The sequence below is a fragment of the Oncorhynchus masou genome, chromosome 28 (genome assembly GCF_036934945.1).
Source record: "Oncorhynchus masou masou isolate Uvic2021 chromosome 28, UVic_Omas_1.1, whole genome shotgun sequence".
Taxonomy (NCBI): Eukaryota; Metazoa; Chordata; class Actinopteri; order Salmoniformes; family Salmonidae; genus Oncorhynchus; species Oncorhynchus masou.
The window spans coordinates 9,830,329-9,853,148 of NC_088239.1; the positions used below are offsets into that span (position 1 = coordinate 9,830,329).

The 22,820-nt window shown below is 45.8% G+C and overlaps 1 protein-coding gene across 1 annotated transcript; it reads left to right on the plus strand.

Moving 5' to 3' along the window:
* Window positions 1–346: 346 nt before the first annotated feature.
* LOC135518507 (aristaless-related homeobox protein-like) lies at window positions 347–22,491 on the plus strand. Its single transcript, XM_064943680.1, has 5 exons — window positions 347–620; window positions 1,052–1,628; window positions 4,019–4,064; window positions 14,237–14,550; window positions 22,024–22,491. The coding sequence occupies exons 1-5, from the start codon at window positions 434–436 to the stop codon at window positions 22,286–22,288; spliced, it is 1,389 nt and encodes a 462-aa protein (XP_064799752.1). The 5' UTR covers window positions 347–433; the 3' UTR covers window positions 22,289–22,491.
* The last annotated feature ends 329 nt before the right edge of the window (window positions 22,492–22,820 follow it).

Sequence of the window (22,820 nt, forward strand, 5' to 3'; positions counted from 1 at the left end):
TGCATAGAGTCAAATATGAGTTCAGTCCATGGGAGCAGGGTTCCATCGCGAGCTTTCCCCGTTTCTCCAAAATTACCTTAATATACTAAAATATATAAAGCTGCTCTTTCCCCTACACATGAACCAATCAGGGACGCTATAACACACGTCAATGTGAGCAAGCAGATAGCGGAGCTTGAGAGCCAGCCAACGGTGTCTTTAATTAAAGGTTGGGTAGGGAGAGAGAGAGAGAGAGAGAGAGAGAGAGAGAGAGAGAGAGAGAGAGAGAGAGAGAGAGTGAGAGAGAGGAACGATCTCGGAGAGACAGACAGAGAGAAGAAAGGATAGAGCGAGAGAGCGAGAGAGGTTGAATGAGTAAGTGAGTGAGTGAATGAGTAAGTGAGAAATACATTTAGGCTACTTCCAACGAAGCGTTTCACTAAACGGATCAAAAATGACTAGTCAATTCGAAGAAGATATCCACGACCGGGGAGACAGTAAGAGTAAACCGCTCACTCTGCTCTCCTCCTACTGCATCGACAGTATTCTGGGCCGACGGAGCCCCTGTAAAGTCAGGCTGATAGGGGCGCAAAGTTTGACAGCTCTACCCTGGAGACAGGAGAACGACAAGCAGACCGAAGGTAAGACAACCACCGCTAAACGTTCATGAAAACATGCATGGCTTTCCATCTGGGGAAAGGTTTGCTACATGTTCCGGGAAAACATTTTTGGTGTTGAATATAGGCAATACGGTGTGTGTCTTTAACAGGTTAATAAACTATCGACAGCATTTGGGTCCATCAGAACCGAGAGTGTCTGAGGTTGTGTGACTGTGTTGAAAATAGGATATTTGTCACTTTTAAGCACTTTTTCAGAGACCAAAAGTAAACTTTATCGTCGATACGATACACATACTCTAAGGTGCATGAAACTGTAGACAGAAATAATACATGTTCAAGTCTATTCGAACATCATCAATGATGCCTTGTGCGAAGCTTTGCGTTGAACAATGCGCAGGCCTGTTGACACATGTCGCTTCAACCTATCCATACTTCTGTCACCCTCCCCATAGGCTCAACTAAAGACCACCTATCAACAGACACAGACATGCACCTTCCACCAAAGCTGCGCCGACTCTACGGCCCAGGCGGGAAGTACCTGGACCACGGACGGGTTTTAGTTCACAACCTCGATGAGAAATTGGATAGGGAAAGGCTTCTGGTGGACCAAGCCTGCGAGAGTCTCAAAATCAACCAGGCTCCACAGGTGAGCATTAGCCGGAGCAAGTCATACCGGGAGAACGCGTCCCTAAACCGGGGAGAGGGAGGTCAGAGCCCCGCTGGTGTGCCGGAGGATGGACCCGGGCTGAGACTAGGGCTCATGAAGTTCGAGGACGCGGGGAAAGAAGAGGAGAGCTGTGGGGAGGCGATGGGTCTCTCCCCGAAGGACGAGGAGAGGGAGAGCATCCACGCCGGGGATGGAGACGTGAGGGACGGCGAGGACAGCGTGTGTCTGTCGGCAGGCAGTGACTCGGACGAAGGGATGCTAAAACGCAAGCAAAGAAGATACAGGACTACATTCACCAGCTATCAGCTGGAGGAGCTGGAGAAGGCTTTCCGGAAGACACACTACCCCGACGTCTTCACCAGGTACAGTCACAGTCCAATAGCTGTTTGGTGGTTTTGCCTATTCGGTTGTCACTGTCAATCCAAAAACGTGTAGGAGTTGGCAAGAGAACAGTAACACACTGTCACCCAGGCTACAGCACAAACTCATTTATTCAACGTACATACAACAATGTAACCCAACAAAGTCTCATAACATTTCTTTAAATACACGATTTGGATAGACGTTTCTATTTCACCTTACAATTTATCGTCGAGGCTACATCAACGAACAGCAAGTAGCAGTAGGCTGTTATAGTAATGATAACAATAATAATAGTAATTACGGAATAATTAAAGTTGGTAAAAAAATAAAATTGTTTTATCTTTACAGGGCCTGAGATACAAATACCAGAGGCAAACATATATCTCTGAAAATTGTGAAAGAATTTCACAAAGCTGGTGTATCTTACATTTTTTTTGACATATTTGCACGAATTGAGTGTGAGATTGGGTTGTGCATGAGATCAATTCATGCATAAACCTGGCCTGAAAGTTATCATTTCTGATGCGTATTTTAATCTAGATATGTCTGGGGTAACGACATTAAAACCCTTTATCATCATACCATTTATATTATAATTATTATTATATTTTTGTTTGTGTGTAGAAAACAGTCAATTGTTTATCCACTGATAACGTATTTCAGCCGTCTGTAATTGAACACTGGCGCATTGACAGGTATATGGTCCAGCCGAACCCGGGCCTTACATAAGGCCCAAAGTGGCAACACCAAACCGTTTTGTCACATTTACCTCGTCTCTTTGTTGTCGACGATATGGATATTATTCTCGAAGGGAAAATAAACTGGTTGCAGCTCGATTTACCGTGTGCGTAATGCTGTTCTATTCAACGTAAATTACGTTTCTGGGCCTGCCCAAGCGCAAGGGTACAACACGCACACACACGCACGCACAACACAACACACACACACACACACACACACACACACACACACACACACACACACACACACACACACACACACACACACACACACACACACACACACCACACACACGCACACACGCACACACACATACACACTCACGGTGATGCGCACCTCAACTCCGTTGTTTCCGTCCATTAGCTGGTGCAGGCTACGCATCTAGAGGGAAAACACATACAATTCGAGCAAGTCTACACAAATCCAACTGTTAATGACTTTCACGCAAAGGCAAATCAGTTTTTCGACTGAAGCTTCATGAAGAACGGTGAGTGAGTCACTGCTTAGGCTGGTCTAGATGAGCGAGTCACTGCTTAGGCTGGTCTAGATGAGCGAGTCACTGCTTAGGCTGGTCTAGATGAGCGAGTCACTGCTTAGGCTGGTCTAGATGAGCGAGTCACTGCTTAGGCTGGTCTAGATGAGCGAGTCACTGCTTAGGCTGGTCTAGATGAGCGAGTCACTGCTTAGGCTGGTCTAGATGAGTGTTTTTTTTGTGGACATAAATGAGTTGGTGCTATTTATTTTTTGATGCAATTAAATGTATAGAGGTGAATTTCAAATACATCTATTTTTTTTTCAGACAAACATGAAAGCCTAATATTGTTCTATAAAACACATATATTTAGCTAACCTATGTGTTTTCAGGACCCCATGAACATGTAGCTTTGAATATTTAGATTTGAGATGACTTTTCTCTTATTATAGTTGTTTACTATTACATAATGTAATATTACTAATCAGTGGTGCATTTACAACAACATTCAGAATGTCAGACAAAATTAATTCCCATCCATATATATATATATATATATATATATATATATATATATATATATATATATATATAAAAACTATATATACATCAGACAGGCAGGTGGATTCTGTTAGCCAATCGCTTTCAGCAAGGTAAATCATCTATAGGACACATTTAAGATCGTGAATAGAACATGTGACGTTTTTAAACAATGGAGTAATCAATTTAAAAAATATTATTTTAACACTGGCATCATGAAGCAAATAATACATAGGTGATTGTTGAGCCATGTTTCTGTATCTATGTGCGTTCATTGTTTTTAAGGCGAAATTGTGGTAATCAATGTGTGCAGCCTATAGAATTCTCTTTCAGCCAAGCACTCGATGTCTTTGTAAAAGTTTGGATAGCAGTATTTCCATTGACTCTAAAGAAAACCCGTTGTATAAGGGAGCTATTATGGCGAAGAAAAGACAGATTACAATACAATCAACCCGACAATTTCTCTCAAACCTTCGCAGGGAAAATAGCACAAAGGACCTTCATTTCGCTGTGGGTTTTCCATGTCTGAAAAATAACTATTTTCTTGTATTGTTACCAGTGGGGCGAGGACAGAAGAAGAAAAAAAACAGCCTAGTTCTCGGTCACAAAAGGTAACCTATTTTCCTGCCTTTTCAGAGAGGAGCTTGCGATGCGGCTGGATCTGACCGAGGCGCGCGTGCAAGTAAGTGGCCTTTTAACGTTTTATTGCTGCAATTATGGCTGTCTGTCGCTTCCAACTAAAACGCCTTAACACTTACACATTTCAAATGGGTAATTGAAATATATAGGCTACCACATTAGAAACGAATTTAAAGAACAGTACCACTTAGAATAAGATGAAATAATACCCTATTTATTATTAGGCTGTTTTAGTTTCTGTTATAATAATTAAAATAAAACATCCGATGCATATTTATACAATGTAGGCCTATAGCGTAATTTAAAAGCATATTTAGATTTACACACCTTCATAGACTATAGAATAATACCTTTACAAAGTCTATAATATTTTTTTATTTCCAATATGCTTATATTATTATTTATATATTTTTGTTGAAATGATGCATACACCAGGCTACAATACAGACATTTTTATACATGTATTTTACCTTTATTTAACTAGGCAAGTCAGTTAAGAACAAATTCTTATTTTCAATGACAGCCTAGGAACAGTGAGTCAACTGCCTTGTTCAGGGGCAGAACAACAGATTTGTACCTTGTCAGCTCTTGCAACAAGTCCAACGCTCCAACCATTAGGCTACCTGCCGCCTCACCTTCCCAGGCAGGAGCCGGAGGAAGTCTTCATGAGAGTCTGAGTGATTTATTAACCCAAAATGTGTTAAATGACCCCAATCGCTGCGTAGCGAAGCTCCTTCCTGTTATTGGAAGTTATTACATGCGCCAAGGGACGTTTTAACGGCAATTAAGCGGATACGGACTATTTATAAAAGCGCACTTAGCGTGAGAGCAAACATGGGCTATTCTCAGGGAGAAAATTGTGTTTGAATTCCCATTGCGGGAATGAGATAGGGGAGAGGGAGAATGACAGAGAGTGAGAGAGACTATTTGCACATCATTACAACACTGTATATACACATAATATGACATTTGAAATGTATTTATTCTTTTTGAACTTTTGTTAGTGTAATGTTAACTGTTATTTTTTTATTGTTTATTTCACTTCTGTTTATTGTCTATTTCATTTGCTTGGACAATAAAGCACTTTACAATTAATTGAAATTGAGAGAGAGAGAAAGAGAGAGAGAGAGAGGGTATAAGAGGTGGAGAGGGAGTGAGAGAGAGAGCGAGAGAGAGAGACAGAGAAAGAGAGAGAGAGAGAGAGAGAGAGAGAGAAAGAGAGAGAAAGGTATAAGAGGTGGAAAGAGAGTGAGAGAGAGAGACAGAGAGAGAGAGAAAGAGACAGAGAGAGAATGAGAGAGAGAGAAAGGTATAAGAGGTGGAGAGGGAGTGAGAGAGAGAAAGAGACAGAGAGAGAATGAGAGAGAGAGAGAGAAAGGTATAAGAGGTGGAGAGGGAGTGAGAGAGAGAGGGAGACAGAGAGAGAGCGAGAGAGAGAGACAGAGAAAGAGAGAGAGAGAGAGAGAGAGAGAGAAAGAGAGAGAAAGGTATAAGAGGTGGAAAGAGAGTGAGAGAGAGAGACAGAGAGAGAGAGAAAGAGACAGAGAGAGAATGAGAGAGAGAGAAAGGTATAAGAGGTGGAGAGGGAGTGAGAGAGAGAGACAGAGAGAGAGAGAAAGAGACAGAGAGAGAATGAGAGAGAGAGAGAGAAAGGTATAAGAGGTGGAGAGGGAGTGAGAGAGAGAGGGAGACAGAGAGAGAGCGAGAGAGAGAGAAAGGTATAAGAGGTGGAGAGGGAGTGAGAGAGAGAGACAGAGAGAGAGAGAAAGAGACAGAGAGAGAATGAGAGAGAGAGAGAGAAAGGTATAAGAGGTGGAGAGGGAGTGAGAGAGAGAGGGAGACAGAGAGAGAGCGAGAGAGAGAGAAAGGTATAAGAGGTGGAGGGAGTGAGAGAGAGAGACAGAGAGAGAGAGAAAGAGACAGAGAGAGAATGAGAGAGAGAGAGAGAGAGAGAGAAGAAAGGTATAAGAGGTGGAGAGGGAGTGAGAGAGAGACAGAGAGAGAGAGAGAAAGAGACAGAGAGAGAACGAGAGAGAGAGAGAGAGAGAAAGGTATAAGAGGTGGAGAGGGAGTGAGAGAGAGAGAGGGAGAGGGAGGGGAGATGGAGAGAGACAGAGAAGGGCAGAAGGGTGGCTGGGATAATGTTATTTGATTTCCCATTTTGTGATTGCAATAGAGACTCATTGAACCGATGCTTTGCACTTGGAGCCAATGAGAGAGACCATTAAAGGTGTTTGCTCCCCCTTTACCCCTCCCCTTTTCTCTCCCCCTCCTATCCCATCTATCCATTGAGAGCGTGGCTTGGCCCGGGGCTCATAACCAAAGAGACAGTTCAAACACGGCGATGCTCCGTCTGGGGTTATAGCCGGTGTAAAACAACAGATGTCTCCTAGCAGAACTGTCGGTGAACAAGGCACTTAACGGGCACATCGGGAGGTGATAAAAACTCATCAATTCCCGAGGGGCCATGTAATGCTAAACACATTCAACGGGAATAGCGCGCGTGTGTGTGTGTGTGTGCGTGCGTGTGTGCGTGTGCAGGGCTAATATCGTTCACTTTCTCTTACTGTTGACATATGTAGACTCCTGTCTCAAACTAGGAAAGGGGGAGGGCGTGGGAAAGGGGGAGGGGCGTGGGAAAGGGGGAGGGGTGTGGGAAAGTTAAATATTCTTTGGGTGTGACTTGTTCCACATTTTGAAGAATTTAATTTAAAGCGCATTAGTCTAATTGCTATTGGACTCTGTTCAGCCGTTATTCTCCCCACCTTTTGTGAACACAATTCTTAATTACCGTGTGCCACACCGATCTCAGTCTCTCTGAGAGACTGCAGGGGTGAATTGATTATAATGAGTTAACTTTAAACTAACAGACCGAGAGGGCGCGCGGGTGTTAGTGCCCGTGTAATGCCCGCTGACCTTCCGCCTGTTTGTCACCTCGTCGACTGGGAGATGGGACCTTCCGTTTACACAGGACCTTCCGCCTGTTTGTCACCTCGTCGACTGGGATCTTCCGTTTACACAGGACCTTCCGCCTGTTTGTCACCTCGTCGACTGGGAGATGGGATCTTCTGTTTACACAGGACCTTCCGCCTGTTTGTCACCTCGTCGAATGGGATCTTCGTTTACACAGGACCTTCCGCCTGTTTGTCACCTCGTCGACTGGGATCTTCCGTTTACACAGGACCTTCCGCCTGTTTGTCACCTCGTCGAATGGGATCTTCCGTTTACACAGGACCTTCCGCCTGTTTGTCACCTCGTCGACTGGGAGATGGGACCTTCCGTTTACACAGGACCTTCCGCCTGTTTGTCACCTCGTCGACTGGGATCTTCCGTTTACACAGGACCTTCCGCCTGTTTGTCACCTCGTCGACTGGGATCTTCCGTTTACACAGGACCTTCCGCCTGTTTGTCACCTCGTCGACTGGGATCTTCCGTTTACACAGGACCTTCCGCCTGTTTGTCACCTCGTCGACTGGGATCTTCCATTTACACAGGACCTTCCGCCTGTTTGTCACCTCGTCGACTGGGATCTTCCGTTTACACAGGACCTTCCGCCTGTTTGTCACCTCGTCGACTGGGATCTTCCGTTTACACAGGACCTTCCGCCTGTTTGTCACCTCGTCGACTGGGATCTTCCGTTTACACAGGACCTTCTGCCTGTTTGTCACCTCGTCGACTGGGAGATGGGATCTTCCGTTTACACAGGACCTTCCGCCTGTTTGTCACCTCGTCGACTGGGATCTTCCGTTTACACAGGACCTTCTGCCTGTTTGTCACCTCGTCGACTGGGATCTTCCGTTTACACAGGACCTTCCGCCTGTTTGTCACCTCGTCGACTGGGATCTTCCGTTTACACAGGACCTTCCGCCTGTTTGTCACCTCGTCGACTGGGATCTTCCGTTTACACAGGACCTTCTGCCTGTTTGTCACCTCGTCGACTGGGAGATGGGATCTTCCGTTTACACAGGACCTTCCGCCTGTTTGTCACCTCGTCGACTGGGAGATGGGATCTTCCGTTTACACAGGACCTTCCGCCTGTTTGTCACCTCGTCGACTGGGAGATGGGATCTTCCGTTTACACAGGACCTTCCGCCTGTTTGTCACCTCGTCGACTGGGATCTTCCGTTTACACAGGACCTTCCGCCTGTTTGTCACCTCGTCGACTGGGAGATGGGATCTTCCGTTTACACAGGACCTTCCGCCTGTTTGTCACCTCGTCGACTGGGATCTTCCGTTTACACAGGACCTTCCGCCTGTTTGTCACCTCGTCGACTGGGATCTTCCGTTTACACAGGACCTTCCGCCTGTTTGTCACCTCGTCGACTGGGATCTTCCGTTTACACAGGACCTTCCGCCTGTTTGTCACCTCGTCGACTGGGAGATGGGATCTTCCGTTTACACAGGACCTTCCGCCTGTTTGTCACCTCGTCGACTGGGATCTTCCGTTTACACAGGACCTTCCGCCTGTTTGTCACCTCGTCGACTGGGATCTTCCGTTTACACAGGACCTTCCGCCTGTTTGTCACCTCGTCGACTGGGATCTTCCGTTTACACAGGACCTTCCGCCTGTTTGTCACCTCGTCGACTGGGAGATGGGATCTTCTGTTTACACAGGACCTTCCGCCTGTTTGTCACCTCGTCGACTGGGATCTTCCGTTTACACAGGACCTTCCGCCTGTTTGTCACCTCGTCGACTGGGAGATGGGATCTTCCGTTTACACAGGACCTTCTGCCTGTTTGTCACCTCGTCGACTGGGAGATGGGACCTTCCGTTTACACAGGACCTTCCGCCTGTTTGTCACCTCGTCGACTGGGATCTTCCGTTTACACAGGACCTTCCGCCGGATCAGGATCAGTGTGTCAGAGGGTTTCCCTGGATTCCAAACAAACGTAAGTCACCACGTACACTACATGGCCAAACGTAAGTCACCACGTACACTACATGGCCAAACGTATGTCACCCACGTACACTACATGGCCAAACGTATGTCACCCACGTACACTACATGGCCAAACGTATGTCACCACGTACACTACATGTCCAAACGTATGTCACCCACGTACACTACATGGCCAAAAGTAAGTCACCACGTACACTACATGGCCAAACGTATGTCACCACGTACACTACATGGCCAAACGTAAGTCACCACGTACACTACATGGCCAAACGTATGTCACCCACGTACACTACATGGCCAAACGTATGTCACCCACGTACACTACATGGCCAAACGTATGTCACCACGTACACTACATGGCCAAACGTATGTCACCACGTACACTACATGGCCAAACGTATGTCACCACGTACACTACATGGCCAAACGTATGTCACCCACGTACACTACATGGCCAAACGTATGTCACCACGTACACTACATGGCCAAACGTATGTCACCACGTACACTACATGGCCAAACGTATGTCACCACGTACACTACATGGCCAAACGTATGTCACCACGTACACTACATGGCCAAACGTATGTCACCCACGTACACTACATGGCCAAACGTATGTCACCACGTACACTACATGGCCAAACGTATGTCACCACGTACACTACATGGCCAAACGTATGTCACCACGTACACTACATGGCCAAACGTATGTCACCCACGTACACTACATGGCCAAACGTATGTCACCACGTACACTACATGGCCAAACGTATGTCACCACGTACACTACATGGCCAAACGTATGTCACCACGTACACTACATGGCCAAACGTATGTCACCACGTACACTACATGGCCAAACGTATGTCACCACGTACACTACATGGCCAAACGTATGTCACCCACGTACACTACATGGCCAAACGTATGTCACCACGTACACTACATGGCCAAACGTATGTCACCACGTACACTACATGGCCAAACGTATGTCACCACGTACACTACATGGCCAAACGTATGTCACCACGTACACTACATGGCCAAACGTATGTCACCCACGTACACTACATGGCCAAACGTATGTCACCACGTACACTACATGGCCAAACGTATGTCACCACGTACACTACATGGCCAAACGTATGTCACCACGTACACTACATGGCCAAACGTATGTCACCACGTACACTACATGGCCAAACGTATGTCACCACGTACACTACATGGCCAAACGTATGTCACCACGTACACTACATGGCCAAACGTATGTCACCACGTACACTACATGGCCAAACGTATGTCACCCACGTACACTACATGGCCAAACGTATGTCACCCACGTACACTACATGGCCAAACGTATGTCACCACGTACACTACATGGCCAAACGTATGTCACCCACGTACACTACATGGCCAAACGTATGTCACCACGTACACTACATGGCCAAACGTGTCACCACGTCACCACGTACACTACATGGCCAAACGTATGTCACCACGTACACTACATGGCCAAACGTATGTCACCACGTACTACATGGCATGGCCAAACGTATGTCACCCACGTACACTACATGGCCAAACGTATGTCACCACGTACACTACATGGCCAAACGTATGTCACCACGTACACTACATGGCCAAACGTATGTCACCCACGTACACTACATGGCCAAACGTATGTCACCACGTACACTACATGGCCAAACGTATGTCACCACGTACACTACATGGCCAAACGTAAGTCACCACGTACACTACATGGCCAAACGTATGTCACCACGTACACTACATGGCCAAACGTAAGTCACCACGTACACTACATGGCCAAACGTATGTCACCCACGTACACTACATGGCCAAACGTAAGTCACCACGTACACTACATGGCCAAACGTATGTCACCACGTACACTACATGGCCAAACGTATGTCACCACGTACACTACATGGCCAAACGTATGTCACCACGTACACTACATGGCCAAACGTAAGTCACCACGTACACTACATGGCCAAACGTATGTCACCACGTACACTACATGGCCAAACGTATGTCACCACGTACACTACATGGCCAAACGTATGTCACCACGTACACTACATGGCCAAACGTACACTCACCAAACGTAAGTCACTACACTACATGGCCAAACGTAAGTCACCACGTACACTACATGGCCAAACGTAAGTCACCACGTACACTACATGGCCAAACGTAAGTCACCACGTACACTACATGGCCAAACGTAAGTCACCACGTACACTACATGGCCAAACGTATGTCACCACGTACACTACATGGCCAAACGTAAGTCACCACGTACACTACATGGCCAAACGTATGTCACCACGTACACTACATGGCCAAACGTAAGTCACCACGTACACTACATGACCAAACGTATGTCACCACGTACACTACATGGCCAAACGTAAGTCACCACGTACACTACATGGCCAAACGTAAGTCACCACGTACACTACATGGCCAAACGTATGTCACCCATGTACACTACATGGCCAAACGTATGTCACCCACGTACACTACATGGCCAAACGTATGTCACCACGTACACTACATGGCCAAACGTATGTCACCCACGTACACTACATTGCCAAACGTAAGTCACCACGTACACTACATGGCCAAACGTAAGTCACCACGTACACTACATGGCCAAACGTAAGTCACCACGTACACTACATGGCCAAACGTATGTCACCACGTACACTACATGGCCAAACGTAAGTCACCACGTACACTACATGGCCAAACGTAAGTCACCACGTACACTACATGGCCAAACGTATGTCACCCACGTACACTACATGGCCAAACGTATGTCACCACGTACACTACATGGCCAAACGTAAGTCACCACGTACACTACATGGCCAAACGTAAGTCACCACGTACACTACATGGCCAAACGTATGTCACCCACGTACACTACATGGCCAAACGTAAGTCACCACGTACACTACATGGCCAAACGTATGTCACCACGTACACTACATGGCCAAACGTATGTCACCACGTACACTACATGGCCAAACGTATGTGGGCACGTGCTCGTCGAACATCCCATTCCCGAAATCATGGGCATTAATATGAAGTTGATCTCGCCTTTGCTGCTATTACAGCCTTTACTTTTCTGGGAACGGCTTTCCACTAGATGTTGGAATGTTGCTGCCGGGACTTTCTTCATTTCAGCCTCAAGAGCATGAGGAGGTCAGGCACTGATGCTGGGTGATTAGGCCTGGTTCCCAGTCGGTGTTCCAATTCATCCCTAAGGTGATCGATGGGGTTGAGGTCAGGGCTCTGTGCAGGCCAGTCAAGTTCTCGGCAATGTCAACAAACCTCGAAAGGCCCTTCCCCAAACTGTTGCCACAAAAGTTGGAAGCACAGGACCGTCTAGAATGTCATTGTATGCGGTAGCATTAAGATTTCCCTTCACTGTGACTGAGGGGCCCAAACATTTCTTGTGCTTATGTCGCTTCCAGAAGCAGATTGAACCTCAGTAGTGAGTGTTGTAACTGAGGACAAACCATTTGTACTCTCTACTCGGTCCTACTCTGTGAGATTGTGTGGCCTACCACTTTGCGGTTTAGTCGTTGTTGCTCCTAGATGTTTTCATTTCTCAATAACAGCACCTACAGTTGACCAAGGCAGCTCTAGCAGGGCAGGAATTTGACAAACTGACTTGTTGGAAAGGTGGCATCCTATGACGGTGCGACGTTAAAGATCACTGAGATCTTCAGTCCGCCCCATTCTACTGTCAATGTTTGTCTATGCATGGCGGTGTCCTTGATTTTATACACCTGTCAACAAAGCGTGTGGCTGAAACAGCCAAATCCCCTACTTTGAAGAGGGGTCCACATACTTGTGTATATATAGTATATCTTCTTGAAGTGGCTGCGAAGTGGAAAAATATTTTCAGCAGCTGCTGGGTTTAAACCTTGACTTGTTTATAAGTAATCTTTATTGCTTGCCAACACTGAATTACTGCATGTTTTATTAGCTAACCCAGCTAGCTAGCTAACCCAGCTAGCTAGCTAATGTTAGCTAGTTAACGTTAGCTAGCTGAAGTTGACACAAGCCATTTCGGTCTGCTCTAAATTGCTGGTAAATGTCTTGCAGTGAGACAGAAAAACATCACCCTGATAACAATTGACAGGTATGTTTTCACCATTACTACAGACAAGTGTCTTGATTCTATCAGTTCAAAAGATATGACCCATATATTACCATATATTAAAATATATCACACTTTACACATACCTCTAAACTATATTGTGGGCCGTTCTCATGAGCCACTAAACCCAACGAGAATACCAGTGCACCGGTGTTGTATCAAGCTGCCTTCATGCTGCCAACAGCCTGTCCCATGTCATCCCATTATGCTCTATTGGGTTGAGGTCTGGGGACTGACCAGGCCACTCTAGTAAACTGAACTCGCTGTCATGTTCCAGGTGATGTTTTTACATTCCTCAGTTGTCCAGTGTTGGTGATCACGTGCCCCCTGGAGCCACTTCTACTTGTTTTAAGCTGATAGGAGGGGAACCCGGTGTGGGCGTCTACTGCAATAACCAATCCGTGAACTAGGATGGACGAGTTGTGCGTTCCGAGATGCCGTTCTGCACACCACTGTTGTACTGCGCCGTTATTTGCCTGTTTGTCGCCCGCCTGTTAGCTTGCACGACTCTTGCCATTCTCCTTCGAACCTCTCTCATCGACAAGCTGTTCTCGCCCACAGGACAGCCACGGACTTGATGTTTTTTTTGTTTGTCGCACCGTTCTCAGTAAACCCTAGACACTGTTGTGCGTGAAAAGCTCAGGAAGCCGGCCGTTTCTGAGATACTGGATCCGGCGTGCCTGGCGACGACGATCATACCGCGCTCAAAGTTTCTTAGGTCACTCGTTTTGCCCATTTTAATAGTCTATGAAACAGTAACTGAATGCCTCGATGCCTGTCTGTCTGCTTAAAATAACAAGACACAGCCAAGTGACTGTCGGAAGCAACCCATTTTAGTGAACAGGGTGGTGTACCTAATAAATACAAATACAAATATTGAATAATCTGCACGGTGAGTGTATGTTTCAGCATCTCTGCTGTAAAGAAAAATGACAGATTTAAACTGGCAACTCTGGTGCCGGTATAATACTGTACATTTTAAAAGGGAAAAGATTTACAGAGTATTCTATGCTCTTCCCTCAATCTACAGAAACTAAACCTACATAATTACATGAGGCCTATATGTTCTAGCTAAACTCTGACCTCACTCCCATTCTCTTTCCACAGGTGTGGTTTCAGAATCGTCGTGCCAAGTGGCGTAAGCGTGAGAAGGCAGGTGTCCAGACATACCCCCCTGGCCACCCTTTCCACGGGCCCCTGTCTGCCACGCACCCCCTCAGCCACTACCTGGATGGGGGTCCCTTCTCCACGCACCACCACCCCGCCCTGGAGTCTGCCTGGACCGCCGCGTTTCCTGGTCTAGCTCCTCACCATAGCAACCACTCGGCCCAGCACCAAGGGACACCACTGGGGCTTGGGACATTCCTGGGTGCAGCTGCCATGTTCCGTCACCCCACCTTCATCGGGCCCACCTTCGGCAGGTGAGATAATAGGTACCTCTACCTACGTAACCCTGTATACCCATAGAGATAAACAGAGGACTCAAGAGATCAAAAAGAAATAATGGCACGGGCAGCGTCATTGAGGATTTTAACCGATTACAACAATAATAATTGGGTAGGGCTTCCTATGGATTAAGGAAGGATCACATAATTCCATCCAGGTCAACAGGAGGAATCTGCCAATTAATGATATTCTAACTGTAACACCACCTCACACCTGTACTGTCCATTATAACACCACCTCACATCTGTACTGTCCTCTATAACACCACCTCACACCTGTACTGTCCACTATAACACCACCTCACACCTGTACTGTCCTATATCTATAACACCACCTCACACCTGTACTGTCCATTATAACACCACCTCACACCTGTACTGTCCGTTATAACACCACCTTACACCTGTACTGTCCTCTATCTATAACACCACCTCACACCTGTACTGTCCTCTATCTATAACACCACCTCACACCTGTACTGTCCATTATAACACCACCTCACACCTGTATTGTCCACTATAACACCACCTCACACCTGTAATGTCCACTATAACACCACCTCACACCTGTACTGTCCTCTATAAACACCACCTTACACCCGTACTGTCCTCTACCTGTAACACCACCTCACACCTGTACTGTCCACTACAACACCGCCTCACATCTGTACTGTCCACTACAACACCACCTCACACCTGTACTGTCCACTATAACACCACCTTACACTTGTACAGTCCTCTACCTGTAACACCACCTCACACCTGTACTGTCCTCTTCAACACCACCTCACACCTGTACTGTCCTCAACCAAAAATACCATCTCAGACCTGTGCTGTCCTCAATAACACCACCTCACACCTGTACTGTCCTCGTCAACACCACCTCACACCTGTACTGTCCACTATAACACCACCTCACACCTGTACTGTCCTCGTCAACACCACCTCACACCTGTTCTGTCCTCTATAACACCACCTCACACCTGTACTGTCCTCAATAACACCACCTCACACCTGTACTGTACTCTATAACACCACCTCACACCTGTACTGTCCTCTACCTATAACACCACCTCACACCTGTTCTGTCCTCTACCTATAACACCACCTCACACCTGTTCTGTCCTCTACCTATAAAACCACCTCACACCTGTACTGTCCACTATAACACCATCTCACACCTGTACTGTCCTCTACCTATAACACCACCTCACACCTGTTCTGTCCTCTATAACACCATCTCACACCTGTACTGTCCACTATAACACCACCTCACACCTGTTCTGTCCTCTATAACACTACCTCACACCTGTACTGTCCTCTATAACACCATCTCACACATGTACTGTCCTCTACCTATAAAACCACCTCACACCTGTACTGTCCTCTACCTATAACACCACCTCACACCTGTTCTGTCCTCTATAACACCATCTCACACCTGTACTGTCCACTATAACACCACCTCACACCTGTTCTGTCCTCTATAACACTACCTCACACCTGTACTGTCCACTATAACACCACCTCACACCTGTTCTGTACTCTATAACATTACCTCACACCTGTACTGTCCTCTTTAACACCACCTCACACCTTTATTGTCCTCTGTAATACCACCTCACACCTTTATTGTCCTCTGTAACACCACGTCACACCTGTACTGTCCTCTATAACACCACCTCACACCTGTACCTTCCTCTACAACACCCCCTCACACCTGTACTGTCTTCTATAACACCCCCTCACACATGTACTGTCTTCTATAACACCAACTCACACCTGTACTGTCCTCTATAACACTACCTCACACCTGTTCCGTCCTCTACCTATAACACCACCTCACACCTGTTCTGTCCTCTATAACACCATCTCACACCTGTACTGTCCACTATAACACCACCTCACACCTGTTCTGTCCTCTATAACACTACCTCACACCTGTAACATAACACCACCTCACACCTGTACCTTCCTCTATAACACCATCTCACACCTGTACTGTCCTCTATAACACCACCTCACACCTTTATTGTCCTCTGTAATACCACCTCATACCTTTATTGTCCTCTATAACACCACCTCACACCTGTACTGTCCACTATAACACCACCTCACACCTGTACTGCCCTCTATAACACCACCTCACACCTGTACTGTCCACTATAACACCACCTCACACCTGTACTGTCCACTATAACACCACCTCACACCTGTACTGTCCACTATAACACCACCTCACACCTGTACTGCCCTCTATAACACCCCCTCACACCTGTACTGTCCACTATAACACCACTTCACACCTGTACTGTCCACTATAACACCACCTCACACCTGTACTGTCCACTATAACACCACCTCACACCTGTACTGTCCACTATAACACCACCTCACACCAGTACTGTCCACTATAACACCACCTCACACCTGTACTGTCCTCTATAACACCATCTCACACCTGTACTGTCCTCTATAACACCACCTCACACCTGTACTGTCCTCAACCTATAATACCATCTTAGACCTGTACTGTCCTCTATAACACCACCTCACACCTGTACTGTCCTCTATAATATTACCTCACACCTGTACTGTCCTCTACTGATAAAACCACCTCACACCTGTACTGTCCACTATAATTTCACCTCACACTAGTGACCGTCAGCATCCATAATCATCCTTACTATTCCGCTTTTGACCACTGCCGTGGCCCTCCGCTGCTCACAAGGACTGTCTACCTGTGTAAGAACGCTTTTCATCGACTATAGCTCAGCCCTCAACACCAGAGTGCCATCCAAGCTCATCACTAAGCTCAGGGCCCTGGGTCTGATCCCCGCCCTATGCACCTTGGTCCTAGACTTTCTGATGTTCCAATCCCAGATGTTGAAGGTAGGCAACAACAGGTCCGCCGTTGCTGATCCTCAACACAGGGTCCCCACAAAGGTCCGTGCTCAGCACCGCACGTCTCCAACTCAATCATTAAGTTTTCTGTTGACACACCAGTGGTAGGTCTGAATACCGACAACGACGAGACGGCCTACAGGGAGGTGAAAGCACTGGTGGAGTGGTGCAAGGAAAATAACCTCTCAATGTCAACAATATACAGGAGCTGATAGTGGACGACAGGAGACAGCAGAGAGAGCGTCGACGTGGATGGGGCTGACGGTCGCAACTCAACAATTATATATGTGGTATTTGCCAAGCGCACTGTCCAAATTGCGGGCCCTTCTGACTGTAGGCAATGCAACTTAAAACAATCCCAAACAATCCCAAGTTCATCCTCTGTCACCAGCTCATATAGGTTGTTTCCTCTTCAGAATGTTTGTTGATTTTTGTCAATTGCACATTACTGTTTGAATAAATCATGATAGGAAAAATGTAAATGTATGTAAAGAAAATAGGAAAACAAACGTCACCAGGTAAAACAATTTAATTGGTAACCATGCAACCAAATTAAAAATGCAAATCCAAATCAAACAGTCGCAAAAGAAAAAGTACCCTGCTCTGAACCTTAGTCACTGTTACTAGCCGGTTACCACACGGTACTCTAACCCTGCACCTTAGAGACTTCTGCCCTATGTACAGTGCGGAGAACAATACACGGCCGATTTTGCAGGTTTTCCTACTTACAAAGCATGTAGAGGTCTGTAATTTTTATCATAGGTACACTTCAACTGTGAGAGATGAAATCTAAAACAAAAATCCAGAAAATCACATTTTTAAGTAATTAATTTGCATTGTATTGCATGACATAAGTATTTGATACATCAGAAAAGCAGAACTTAATATTTGGTATAGAAACCTTTATTTGCAATTACAGAGATCATATGTTTCCTGTAGTTCTTGACCAGGTTTGCACACACTGTAGCAGGGATTTTGGCCCACTCCTCCATACAGACCTTCTCCTGATCCTTCAGGTTTCGGGGCTATCGCTGGGCAATACGGATTTTCAGCTTCCTCCAAAGATTTTCTATTGGGTTCAGGTCTGGAGACTGGCTAGGCCACTCAAGGACCTTGAGATGCTTCTTACGGAGCCACTCCTTAGTTGCCCTGGCTGTGAGCATCTTCAATGCTCTAACTGAGTGAAGGAGGTTGTTGGCCAAGATCTCGCGATACATGGCCCCATCCATCCTCCCCTCAATACGGTGCAGTCGTCCTGTCCCCTTTGCAGAAAAGCATCCCCAAAGAATGATGTTTCCACCTCCATGCTTCATGGTTGGGATGGTGTTCTTGGGGTTGTACTCATCCTTCTTCTTCCTCCAAACACGGCGAGTGGAGTTTAGACCAAAAAGCTCTATTTTTGTCTCATCAGACCACATGACCTTCTCCCATTCCTCCTCTGGATCATCCAGATGGTCATTGGCAAACTTCAGACAGGCCTGGACATGCGCTGGCTTGAGCAGGGGGACCTTGCGTGCACTGCAGGATTTTAATCCATGACGGCGTAGTGTGTTACTAATGGTTTTCTTTGAGACTGTGGTCCCAGCTCTCTTCAGGTCATTGACCAGGTCCTGCCGTGTAGTTCTGGGCTGATCCCTCACCTTCCTCATGATCATTGATGCCCCACGAGGTGAGATCTTGGATGGAGCCCCAGACCGAGGGTGATTGACCGTCATCTTGAACTTCTTCCATTTTCTAATAATTGCGCCAATTGTTGCCTTCTCACCAAGCTGCTTGCTCATTGTCCTGTAGCCCATCCCAGCCCTGTGCAGGTCTATAATTGTATCCCTGATGTCCTTTACACAGCTCTCTGGTCTTGGCTGTGGAGAGGTTGGATTCTGTTTGATTGAGTGTGTGGACAGTTGTCTTTTATACAGGTAACGAGTTCAAACAGGTGCAGTTAATTCAGGTAATGAGTGGAAAACAACAAGGCTTCTTAAAGAAAAACAAACAGGTCTGTGAGAGCCAGAATTCTTACTGGTTGGTAGGTGATCAAATACTTATGTCATGCAATAAAAGGCAAATTAAGTACTTAAAAATCATACAATGTGATTTTCTGGATTTTTGTTTTAGATTCCGTCTGTCACAGTTGAAGTGAACCTATGATAAAAATTACAGACCTCTACATGCTTTGTAAGTAGGAAAACCTGCAAAATCGGCAGTGTATCAAATACTTGTTGACCCCACCGTACATAATCATTGAACACTGTTCACTTTAATAATGTTTACATACTGTTTTACCCAGTTTATATGTACAGTGCCTTCAATAAAGTATTCATACTCCTTGACATTTTGTTGTTACAGCCTGAATTCAAAATGGATTAAATATATTTTTTCTCATCCATCTACATACAAAACCCCATAATGACAAAGTGAAAATATGTTTTTAACATTTTTGCAAATGTATTGAAACTTAAATACAGAAATATCTAATTTACATAAATATTCACACCCGATACTTTGTAGAAGCATCTTTGTCAGTGATTGCAGCTGTGAGTCTTTCTGGGTAAATCTCTAAAAGCTTTCCCCACCCGGAGTGTGCAACATTTGCCCATTATTCTTTTCAAAATCCTTCAAGCTCTGTCAAATTGGTTGTTGATCATTGCCAGACAACCATTTTCAGGTCTTGCCATAGATATACAAGTAGATTAAAGTCACAACTGTAGCGCGACCACTCAGGAACATTCACTGTCTTCTTGTGAAGCAACTCCAGTGTAGATTTGGCCTTGTGTTTTAGGTCATTGCCCTGCTGAAAGGTTAATTAATCTCACAGTGTATGGTGGAAAGAAGACTAAACCAAGTTTTCCTCTAGGTTTTTGCCTGTGCTTAGCTCCATTCTGTTTCTTTTATCCTGAAAAAGTCCTTAACGTTTACAAGCATACCCATAACATGATGCAGTCACCACTATTCTTGAAGCTGTACTCAGTAATGTGTTTCATTGGATTTGCCCCAAACATAATACTTTGTATTCAGGACAAAAAGGGAATTGCTTTGCCACATTTTTTGCAGTATTACTTTCGTGCCTTGTTGCAAACAGGATCCATGTTTTTAAATATTTGTATCTGTACAGGCTTCCTTCTTTTCACTCTGTCAGTTAGGTTAGTATTGTGGAGTAACTACACAGTTTTCTCCTATCACAGCCATTAAACTCTGTAAATGTTTTAAATTCACCATTGGCCTTATGGTGAAATCCCTAAGTGGTTTCATTCCTCTCGGCAACTGAGTTAGGAAGGATGCCTGTATTGATACACCATCCATTTATTTAGAATTTAAGGTCCACTGAACCAGCATGGCTACCACAGCATTCTGTAGTGATACGCCATCCCATCTGGTTTGCACTTAGTGGGACTATCATTTGTTTTTCAACAGGACAATGACCCAAAACACATCCAGGCTGTGTAAGGGCTATTTTACCAAGAAGGAGAGTGATGGAGTGCTGCATCAGATGACCTGGCCTCCACAATCACCCGATCTCAACTCAATTGAGATGGTTTGGGATGAGTTGGACCGCAGAGTGAAGGAAAAGCAGCCAACAAGTGCTCAGCATATGTGGGAACTCCTTCAAGACCGTTGGAAAAGCATTCCAGGTGAAGCTGGTTGAAAGAATGCCAAGGGTGTGCAAAGCTGTCATCAAGGCAAAGGGTGGCGTCTTTGAAGAATCTCAAATATAAAATATATTTTGATTTGTATAACACTTTTTTGGTTACTACATGATTCCGTATGTGTTATTTCATAGTTTTCATGTCTTCACTATTATTCTACCATGTAGAAAATAGTACAAATAAAGAAAACCATTGAATGAGCAGGTGTGTCCAAACTTTTGACTGGTACTGTAAATTTACAGGACACTGACATGGCTCGTTCTGATATTTCTTAATTTCGTAAATGTTTATCTTTTTTCATTATATTGCTCGGTATTACTACACTGTTATTACTACACAGCTACAAACAAGAGCATTTCCCTGCACCTGCAAATCTGTGTACAAGACATTTTTATTTGATAGGCATCTACCTTTGTTACTTTCAGTAAGATGGAAGTGTGCTAGTTTACAGCCATAACCTGGCTCTGTGTGTGTGTTTTATTTATTTTACCTTTATTGAACTAGGCAAGTCAGTTTAAGAACAAATTCTTATTTTCAATGCCTAGGAACAGTGGGTTAACTGCCTGTTCAGGGGCAGAACAACAGATTTGTACCTTGTCAGCTCGGGGGCATCCTTCCAGTTACTAGTCCAACGCTCTAACCACTAGGCTACCCTGCCGTGTACATGGCATAAGACACATTATTACTCTGCCTTGTCAGTAATGACAGTAATTAGCTGAGTGTGATGTTGATACACAAGCTGTTACCTGAAGTGCCAAAACAGACATACACACTCCAAACACGAGTATCTCAATAGTTTAAGGCGCTTCCTCTCCTTATCGCCTTTTTTTATTTATTTGCGCTGGTGATCACAATCTGGTCTAACAGTCTTCTCTCTCACCCCCCCCCCCCCACTCTCTCTCAGGATCTTCTCCAGTATGGGCCCTCTGACCAGTGCTTCCACCGTTGCTGCACTCCTCAGCCAGCCTGCCCCTTCCATCAAGACTCCCTCCATCCCTCCCCCGGTCCTCTCTGACCCTTCCTCCTCCACATCGCCCTCCTCCTCGGCTGCAGCAGACCGCAGAGCATCCAGTATTGCAGCTCTAAGGCTGAAGGCTAAAGAGCACTCTGCCCAGATCACCCAGGTCCACATCCTGCCCAGCAGATCTCCAGGGAAGGAGGTGTGCTGAACAGCTGTTATCCCAACCTTTTCTCTCTCTCCTGGGCTTTTGTCCCTCACCTGTCCTCCTCTTACCTCTCATACCTCTGGAGTGGTGTGGTGGGTGGATCCAACCCTTATCTCTAACTTCTGATCTTCTAACTTCCCCACCCCTTCCCCATAATTCTTAGCCCCAAACAAAAAGCACAACCAAATTCAAAGAGCACTGGCAAACCGGAGCGCTGTGTGTGTGTGTGTGTGTGTGTGTGTGTGTGTGTGTGTGTGTGTGTGTGTGTGTGTGTGTGTGTGTGTGTGTGTGTGTGTGTGTGTGTGTGTGTGTGTGTGTGTGTGTGTGTGTGTGTGTGCGTGCGTTCATGCGTGTGTGCGATCATGCATGTGTTTGTGTGTGAGAGAGCATCATCATCATCACCCCTCCAGGTCCCCTGATTGAACGTATTCCTTAGCTATAGATCCATTTCATCAAGAATCCCCCTGACACACACACACACAAATGAACCTCCATACTGTGTTAACCCCTTCTTCTAGCTCATGCTTCCTGTTTC

Bases quoted from the DNA above. Each gene is read 5' to 3' on its own strand.
- LOC135518507 (XM_064943680.1), top strand. From the start codon at position 434: ATGACTAGTCAATTCGAAGAAGATATCCACGACCGGGGAGACAGTAAG. The intron at 621-1,051 runs GTAAGACAACCA...CCCTCCCCATAG, and splicing joins GAACGACAAGCAGACCGAAG to GCTCAACTAAAGACCACCTA. The intron at 4,065-14,236 runs GTAAGTGGCCTT...CTCTTTCCACAG, and splicing joins TGACCGAGGCGCGCGTGCAA to GTGTGGTTTCAGAATCGTCG.